We start from the raw sequence: 9,846 nt of genomic DNA, 5'->3' as shown, positions 1-9,846 counted from the left end.
TGTTGGGCTCCACAGGAAATGTCGCGCTGCTCTGCTGCCCCCTACAGCACTGGAGCAGTCATTCCACCGAGATCGTCTATGTGCGGGAAGATGCCTCACTCCGCGGTCCTGTCCGCGCCACCACGTCTGTTCCCCAGCGGTTTAAACTGGCGCCGGGTGTCCGATGAGAGGAGTCGTCAGTGGATCTCTGTAAAAAACATCTGTGCTAATTGAAATTCACTTTATATGGCTCACACGTATAACCACCTACTTATGCAACGTACTTTAATCATTCTGCATTAGTGTGTGTGCGTTTTTTGTCTATTTTATATATTATTTACATTTCTAAAAAGTATTATAACCTTTAAATTTTATACACACATGTATTTGTTCATTTCTATACTTTATTAAAATAAAGAAATAACAAACAAATAAATATAGAACAAAAATAATCTGTATATCATTAGGTTGGAATAGTAACTATCTTCATCCTTCAACACATTAACACTACAATTGTTAAGGTTGATTATTAGTAATTTGTTATATACGTCATTATCACAATTTTACTTGTATATGTATATTTCAGATGATCTTCATTATCTAGTTTAACTACATATACATTTTCATGCATCTGTATACATACCTTATGTATTTTCGTTTTTCCTTTCTTTTAGATGTATTTTCTCATGTAAATAGAAACAATTCTGTATTTTAAATATTGCAAGCACACTGCTGAGTAATCTTTACTTTTCTTATTCCAGCATTGCGCCGTTGTATTCCTGTTTGCAATTTCCACAAACATTTTGACTTGTATGTAGACATTGTATGTTGTTGTTCATTGCCTGAAAGCTACTTGTATACACATGACAGTTCAGTGTTTGAGTTCCTGCCTTTGTTCTTGTTTGCTGTGATTCTGTTTCTATCTTCTATCAAATTCAAAGTATGTGAACAGATGTTCAGCCAATAAACCTGAACCGGATTACATAAAAATATAAGAATCTGGCTTTGACAACTAAAGTCATTCTTAAAGCTCCTGAAAAACATTTTGAATCTTGAGTATTTCTCTACAATAATCTGCCAATCTGCTCCATCAGTCCTCTATGACTGTGGCTTGATCAGATTAGATTGTCAGTGGCCTGGAAACACAAACAACAGTCTCCTCCCAGCTGTCGTCAGGTCTGGTCTCAGGTTTTGCTAAATGCTGATTGGCCCTTAGTAGTACATCACTGTTTGCAAACCACATTCACTTACACTTACACTTACAACCTGAGACAAAACCAGTTGAAATAACACAACTGCACAAAGTTTGTCAGAAAATGTTTGTGTTCACGTAGGATCACATCACTTGTTGAAGGAGATATCACTGTTTTATCTGTCTTTACTGTAATATTATTGTACAATATCTGCAGGTTATGAGATGTATAAATGGAAAATTCAGTCACATAGTTACATTAACATAAGATTTTAAACAGAATCTATTCAGAATCAAAACCAGCTGTCAGTCTAAGACATGAAAATGTGTGTGACAATACGCTAAATAGCTTTTAAATAAAAATGTATGATAAGACAGAGCATGGCATGATGTGTGAGTGAATTCATGCAAAGTGCAGCACAGCAGAGGCAGATGAGCACAAAAAGTTAATAAAAATAAACTTAAATGAATATATGATGTGAATAATGATACACACACCTTCCAGTGAGGTCAGACTATTAAATATTTAATTGTAATTGTCCATTAGTGACTTGCCCTTGGAGGAGTAAGTATTAGAAAGACCTGATCTGCTAGATTTTATAGTATTTAGAGCCATCAAGACAATAAAAAGCCTGAAAGGTAATGCATCTGTCTGCTATGCAACCTTCATGCGCAAAATAAAGACAATTACTTACAGAAAAACTGTCAAAGTGCTGTTTTTTTTTTATCTTAAGCTTTGCTTTTGATAGGCTTGAGACATTGCAGCATCCAGTTATCTCCACACTGCTGCACGAGGCTTAAATATGATCATCACAAATGCCACAGATCTTCATTTAAACCCTTTAATGAGACATTTCTCAGTAAGTAAACACAACAGATTACTTGTGGATTAAGGATTTCTGTGATAATCGATCTGCAAACATAAAGACAAACCTGCTTTTTTTTGTGCACCCAGCAACAGCGACGGAGTGAGACCTCTTACCTTTCTCCTCTCTTTGCCTTACGCGCACGTACGCGGCGGGGCGGGGCTTGTGAAGCCTGCGTGCATTCAACATAATTACCTGAAGCTGCATAAATCCTGCTTTAATTACCCCGAGGACATTTCTTTTAACGGAGGAACCGACTGTTTAGGACATTTGGGTTAACGAACAACAGCTCGATTCACGTATTTATCTATTTAACCAAAATGTAAACATTTTAATAATCATATGTTGTTCATCAGGTTATTTTAGTGTCTGTGGATATGAAAATCAGTTATTGCCTCTTATTGCTCGGACTCATAGATTTTAAGCATCTTTATCGATTGCTTAAAAAAAAACTTGATTGTGAACAAAATATATATATAAAAATCTGAATTTAGAAATACATTTGACATGGTAACCTCCCAACCTGTGAATTAGCCAAAAGCTAACTTTAAGTTGATAATTAAATCCATTAAATGGATCAGTGTCACATATCACAGCAGTTTTAAATCATTATTTGTCTGAATTCACAGGATCTTTACAAACTCATGGGTGTTAAAAGGCATCAGCACTCAATCAACAGCTCCAGCGGTGACACAAGTTTCAGTACTGTGGTCAACATTTTATTACTTGAGAAGAAAACAGCAAATTAAAACAAATGCATTTGCCACTTTTATTTCATCGTTTTGAGGAAAACATGGCTGGACACGAACAAGAATCGGTTACTCTGATACAGCTGAACAGATGAGGGCGGCATACAGTTGACATGTTCGGGCGGGGGGTTTGACAGATCTCTCTTGGCTTTGCATCTAATTTGGGCAGAGCTCGGCAGTCTGGGCGCTTTGCCTCACAGTCACACAAACCTGGGACGTGTGCTGCAGCCCATCATCGACCCTGGGAAACATTCAAAGCCTGCGCAGGCACATAAAAAAAAATCTAGCTCTTGCACAGAAATCTTGATTCCTTGGCAAATTTCGCTAAAACAGACGTCTCGAAAGTGTTGAAGCGGTGGAATCAATCGATGAGAAACAATAAAATATTGAAATGATCGTAAAAAGGAAAATGCAATTCAAGTAGACGCGACGAAAATCAACCGTGAAAGATAATTTGCTATTCTCCTAGGAAAGCTCCGATATGTACAGTACTGGGCTGTAAAGATTTCTGTAGTGGCATACCTGACTGAAGGTCAGCGGGCTGTTGGAGTGGGTGAGGCGATGCTTGCTGGCAAATGAGGTTGGCACTTCTACAGCAAGGTTAAATAGTGTATGCTCCTTATCATATACAGCCTACAGCGATTTAAGTTTCTGGAGTGATGGCTTTCTTTCATAAATAAAACGTTGCTACAATAATTATTCTCAGTAATCATAAAAATGCATCAAAGTCATAAGGCAGTGAAAGCAACAGGTTTGCTTGCCGCACACAGGGATTCGGCGTGCAGATGGGATCGAGAACCGTTTTTAAAATCGTACAGTTTTCAGTATAATCTTGCCGTTTGTTTGATAATGCAACATTGCGTCCTTCTCATGCAAAAAATGCATTTATTTGTTTTGCAGGTGATGGTTGCGACTAGCAGCGAGCTGCGGCGTTCGGAGAGTTGGAGCCTTTCTAGTCTTCTGAGAGTCCCGGAGTAATATGTGGAGGTCAGGATGTTGGATTCTGGGAGGTTGAACAGAAAACAGCCCTCAGTGTTACTCCTGGAGGAACAGAGGAAACAGCAGTTTGTACCATCATGCATATTTAAACACAGCTGTACCTTCAGCGCCACACTGCACCCTGCCAAAGACTCCGAATGAGCCCGATTAAAGGCCGTAGCAGTTTTACCCCATAAATAGATGCACCGAGGGACTACAGAGCTACAAAAACGCACATACACGCACAGATACACACAGGCTTCTTGGGCACTTTCTGGCTGCAATCAACTCCCAAACAATGCTTCCCAAAAAATGAACAGCAGCTATTTTACTATGCATTTAACAACTAGTCGGAAAAGCTGCCGTCACAACTGAAAAACAAACAGAAAAACCATCATTCACCATCTGTAAACATGTGGTTTGAATTATAATTCCAGCCCATCAGAATTAAAATATGTCACACATCAAGCTTTGTTTACCAAATCTGCTCGCTTCCTCCATCAAGAGGGGGTGGGGGGTGGAGAAACTGTTCTGAAGAGGGAGGAGTTCTGGATTTCTAAATTGGTGCCTCTAAGCTCAAAAGGGTTAAATGAGGAATGAGACCTGAAGCCATTTTAGTCTACTGGATTATGTTTGTTCTCAAATAACATTGATTTGTTTTAGATAATTGGAAAGGCAGCTCATGGGTGGATGTGTGATGTGTGAGACCGTCTTTGAGATTAATAGGTGTTATTTGTAAATGTTCAGTACTGGAAGGCATCAGAATGCACTGAATACTGCTTTATAGTGAAAGATTGTGGTCAAATGAGAGTGTATTTGCTAAAGGATGTTAAGAGAAGGTGACCACCCTGATGGAGGCAGGACAGCTGAAATGTTTGGTGAATAAAGCGTAGTGTGCTGGAGAAGAGCTGTGCCACAACAATCTGTGCGTATCTGCAGCGGAAAGAGACGAGCATCCAAAAAGACCAGAGAGAAACACAGTGAGTATCATGTTAATGGTGCTACTCGGACGCACAGCCGGTCTGACACTCAGATATTAGACAGCACACTCACAGGACTGAGGGCAAGGCCGCAGAAACAAAGCCAAGCATTCCCATCTGGTGAGTCACGCAAGCACACACATGCACGCTCGCTCATCCCAAACCCGGCGCCTTGGGATCGCTTCAGTCGGAAGCTTGTGAAATAACAAGCTTCAGAGCCAAAAATGTGAATTAAGAGTAACGTGGACAGTTTGTGCAGACGTGATGCTGCAGAGGAGAGGCGGCGGGGTCGTAACGACATGCTGTGGTGCGATGGAATGAGAGGAATCCCTCACGCAGCTCCGCACCTGAAATAATCCTCACAGCAGCGACAGCGGAGGACAAGTTCAAACACGAGCGGCTGCTTTTGTGAAAGTTTGGAGAAACGCTGCCGTAAGGACTGCTGACCTAATTTTCTCCCCCCCAACAGAGAGGAAGAAAGTCCCTGAATCACCGTCTGAACAGTCCAGGGATTCACGCATGAACATTTCTCTCCATGAAGAAATTAGAAATTAGCTTTTTTTTTGATGCATTAATAAGTAAACCATTATGCTAATGCTAAATGAGTTGCATAACAGCCAGTTTAAACTTCATGTATTCATCTTTTATCTGCAGAATATTGTTAATATCAATGATTAATCTGATATCAATCTTTATGGTACGAAAATCAAGTAGTTAAATGTAAAAAAAATGATGCTACATTTTAGCATTACGTTTTTTTTATGCAAAACAAAACCAGCATGAATCGGTGTTGTGCTGCAGCTCATTCGTGCTCATAACATTTGTGCAATCGGTCATATAGGGAGCTGTCCAGTTATGGTTTATGGTGTTTCTTGCAGGAGCAGAGTTGAAAATAGACTAAAGCAGGTCTGTGTTCCCTCAAGATCAGATTTCAGTCGATACAGACCGAAGCAGAAGCCGGTTCAGCTGGTATTTAATCGCTCATCCCTGCCGGTGCTCTTTGTGAGGCTACACAATGTAGACAAAACAGTGTGTGGAGAAGTTTTTTTTACAGAATATTGCATGCAGGAACAACTATTTCAACATAGCCTGCTTCTTACATAGGAGTTAACGCATTTTGGAAAATGTTTGGAGATTTTTTAAAAAGGAGAGAGAGGTTTGTGCTGCATGGCTGCCCTGATCTCTCTAATAAAAAGGGGCTGTGTTCCTTTCCAGCAGGGGGGAGTGTTGCAGTCAAATTACAAGAGGTTGCATGAGACTGCCAGGAGCATTACTGTAAAGGTTTTTAAGCCTTGTCATTACGAGCTGAGACTATAATATCCGGTCTGCGTGCACGCAAGCACCAGCCGACCTTTTCCCTGCAGGGGGAGTGGAGCTGGAATGACAACAGCGTGATGCATTAGCTGTAAGTGCTACAGAAGCAGGGCTGTTTGTACCAGTGAGGAGAAGTGCTGATGGGAAAGCAGCATGCCCAAGACGGGAGACCAGCTTGAAAAAGCCCAGTCCCACCAAATCAAAACCAGACCAGACTAAAACGGACAGAGCCGGGACCAGGACTGGGACCTCATTGCCTTACCTGGGTCAGTCCTCCCCCTCCTCTGGCGTGATCTCTGTCTCTTTATGTACCACTACTTTGGTCACTGACATGTCAGGATGCTGCTCTTTGGCCTCCTTTATGGCCTGAGCCAGAGCCTATACACGGGAGTGCAGTGCCAGGAGGGGTCACCAGGGGGAGACAGAAAATGGGGAAGGCAGGGAGGGAGCGGGGATGTTGGATTGTGAGTGAATAAGCCAACAGGGAAGCCACTTTTAGTTACATTTGTCACACTTCCAGTACTTGTTAAAGTCACATCACGAGTAAATAATGTTTTGCTCAAATGTCACATGCTAATTCTCTCTATATCATGTGCTTTACGGTCCTGAGGGGCCACTAAGGTCACTAGCATTTCACTTCTTTCACAATCATCGCTCAAATCCAATTCTTGACTTTACAGGCAAAGAGAAAACAATGAGAACCGTGATGAGTAAATGAGAAACGGCATGAAAAGATAAAAGCTCTGAGACCTGATCGTGATCGATGTCTGCATCTCCCGTGATGACGATCCGTTTCTCGATTCTCGTCTCTGATATTCCTCCCTTCACCGTCTGACCGGCAGAGCGCAGAGAGACGACTTCACGTCAGTGATCACACAAAAACATGTGGCGACAAGCAGCATCCGAAAGCTTCAAACACAGGTTATATCGTGCTGTAGTTTTGTCCGGACGGACCCTTTTCTTATCAGTTTAAACCCTGACACGAGGCCACAGGTGACAGGAAGGTTGTGTGGGCGTAAACGGGGATATTAAACAGCTCTCTCCTGTAAGTTTTTAATAATTACTCAACTGTTTCGTCATAGAAGCAATTAAAAAAAATATTAGAGGCATGTACAACTAAAATAAGAACACAAAATAGAAAAGCATTTGGACATAACACACAAAACCAGACATTTTAAGATTGTTGATGACCTTTTTTCTGACATTCTATGAACCAAACAATTAATTGAGAAAATAATCAGAAGCAGCTCTAAAGAGATCCAGCTTCTCCAGACACATTTGGACTCGCAGGATCTTTTCTCTCTAATCGATCTGAAGCTGCTGTGTGTGCTTCAAGTTTTTATCAGGTTTTATCACACGTTAACTACAAAACAAACGCACGGGACGTGGTCATGTTCGAGGCTTCAAGTGTTAAAGACATTCAAAGGGACAGCAGATGAACTCTGACCTTTGTGATGTGTGTGGTTGTCGTGGTGCTGGTGGTTTCCGAGGTGATGGTCTGAGCACTCAGCAACACCCCGGGGTCTACGTCGCCGTTAGCGTCAACCTGTTCAGGAGCAAAACGCCCCATTTTAAAATCACATCTTATATTTGTGCTCGAGGTAAAGCAAAGCTACTCACTGAGCTCCTGTCAAACATTCGTCAGCACTAATCGGCTGCAACCTCATAGCTGCATTAACTGATTTTTGGCTACTTGTGGCCAGAGGAAATCCTCAGCAAGCTGAAAACACCTGGCATGAGTCGTTTTCTCATGCGAATGAATGGTAATGTCGCCATGTGTGAATTATTGCAAACATGTACGACATCTCAACTTGAGAAGAGACAATATGTCAGTGTTTTCACAGCTTGTTTCTGCTGCCCCCAAGTGGCCAAAAATATCAGTTAATGCAGCTTTGCTCTTATTCTTTTATCACAATCATCTCTCACATCTTTCAGAATGGATTTAATATCAAGGTGGGGTCATATGTACCTCTGCAGACTCGTAGGTGATAGTTTTTGTCTCTGTGTGGATCACAGGCGTCTCTTTGGTACCCACCTCGACTGCATCAAGACTCTAATGGACAAAAAGGCAAAATGGGCACAAATAAGAGCATGCAGAGGGAGAACGGCTGCACCAAAACCATCTGTGCTCAAGTTCAAGAAGCTGCCGTGTCTGAAACAAACTGCTGTCGGTGTTTACTGTTAACTGTGCATCTTTGTTCTTTTCTGGCGCCACACTAATCACATTGACACAAATAAATTCTGCATGCTAATAAACTGAACCAAAGGCTGTCATTGAAGGGCTTAAATCTGTAAACGAGCATGCAGTCATGCATTAGAGTCCCTGATCCAGTGAAGGAGAGGCAAATCACAAGGTTTCGATCAAGTGTGTGCACCACATCACATTAAAAAAGGTCCCCTGATCTGCTCAGCGACAAACTTAAGTTAGCAAGTTGCGACGCAGATCCATGCTTTTGGTCGGGTTTTGCCTTTGATTATTAGTGGCAGATTGTGTCGGCAGGAGTGGAGGGTGGAGGTGAGGTTACAGGGCAGAGGCCACTGGAGCTGATGCAGGGTTACCTCCGACTGAGACACGGCTGGAGGTGGGTGGGTGAGGTTCAGCGGTTCAGTCTGGGTCACTCTGTGTGGGCTGGACTTCTGATCTTGTTCCTCTATTTCTTCTACTTCCAACACTTCAGTTTGGACGATTTCTTCCTCCTTCACTTCTTCTGATGCAGTATCATCCTCCCTCTTTTTGTCAACACTGTCTTCTGCCAGTTTCAGTTCTTCTTCACCGTACTCCTCCTCCAGTTCTTCTTTCTTTCCATCTTCCTCCTCGGTTCTCTCCATTTCATCTTCTGAGCTGTCCGTCTGTGCATAGTAGTACTTTTCTTTTTCAAAGGGCAAAGGTTTCAAGACGTCTGCAAAGGTCTTTTCCCCTCCATCCTCTGCTGGTGAACACTCATCTATCTCTTCATCCACCTCCTCAATAAAATCCTCCAACTCCGTGAGAAACTCTTGTTCCTTGAAATACTGCACTTCATTTGAGAACTGGACTCTCTTGCCATGTACTTCTGTGTGCTTTCTCTCCCCTGCGTTTTTGAAACCTGCCAATTCCTCGTCCGAGGCCTCCAAACAACTCTCTGCTGCTTCCCCTTGGCTGTGTTCCTCCTCTGTTGACGGCTGTTTCTCTTCCCTTTCACAATCTCTGATGTAAGCAGGGGCGACTGTGAATCTGAAACCACCGTGTTCACCTTTTGACACCTCCTGCTCCACGCCTGCACCATCTCCCTCCTCATCTATTACTTCCTCATATTCCTTTTCTGCTGCGAAGGTCAGTGCGGCAGACTCCGGAAAACCACCAGACATGCTCTCATCTAACCCTAATTGTGTTTCTGCCGGCTGTTTTTCTGCTACGAGCTGCACAGACGCACACTGCTGAAGCTGCTCTGAAGAGTTTTCTGTTGCATCTACTAAACTATCGCCACCGATACCCTCCTGTAACGTAACTACATGATCTATCTCCCCCCCTGCACACATCGCTTTGACTGTGAGCGCCGCTGTTCTGTGCACCGGCTCGGCCTTTGCAGCCTCTGTGGTCTGGATATTCACCGTTGGTCCCGTCGACTCGGCTGGCGCTGCCTCTGTCTCCTTGACAACCACAGCTTTCTCCTCTGGCTCGGCTGATGTCTGTGAATGTAAATCGTACCATTAGATGATGTTTTCGCTTCATCACGACAAATACACCCACTCAACACTGGGCAGTTTCACATCACACCTGACAGAGAAAGACGGTTATGTGGGTTATA

At 42.6% G+C, this 9,846-nt stretch overlaps 1 protein-coding gene across 1 annotated transcript in view; it reads right to left on the bottom strand.

Moving 5' to 3' along the window:
- Positions 1 to 2,740: 2,740 nt before the first annotated feature.
- The window catches only part of epb41l3b (erythrocyte membrane protein band 4.1-like 3b), a 54,668-nt gene continuing 47,562 nt past the window's right edge, over positions 2,741 to 9,846 (bottom strand). Inside the window, exons 22-27 of the mRNA XM_041948269.1 lie at positions 9,650 to 9,727; positions 8,028 to 8,111; positions 7,506 to 7,604; positions 6,809 to 6,889; positions 6,321 to 6,436; positions 2,741 to 3,827 (exon numbers count right to left, since the gene is read on the bottom strand). Of these exons, the coding sequence (XP_041804203.1) occupies positions 6,326 to 6,436; positions 6,809 to 6,889; positions 7,506 to 7,604; positions 8,028 to 8,111; positions 9,650 to 9,727 (453 nt within the window). The 3' untranslated portion in view covers positions 2,741 to 3,827; positions 6,321 to 6,325. The remainder of the gene's footprint in view (positions 3,828 to 6,320; positions 6,437 to 6,808; positions 6,890 to 7,505; positions 7,605 to 8,027; positions 8,112 to 9,649; positions 9,728 to 9,846) is intronic.

The sequence above is a fragment of the Chelmon rostratus genome, chromosome 12 (assembly GCF_017976325.1).
Source record: "Chelmon rostratus isolate fCheRos1 chromosome 12, fCheRos1.pri, whole genome shotgun sequence".
NCBI lineage: Eukaryota > Metazoa > Chordata > Actinopteri > Chaetodontiformes > Chaetodontidae > Chelmon > Chelmon rostratus.
The sequence above is the reverse complement of the archived record's forward strand: the minus strand, read 5'-3'. Positions and strand labels throughout refer to the sequence as shown.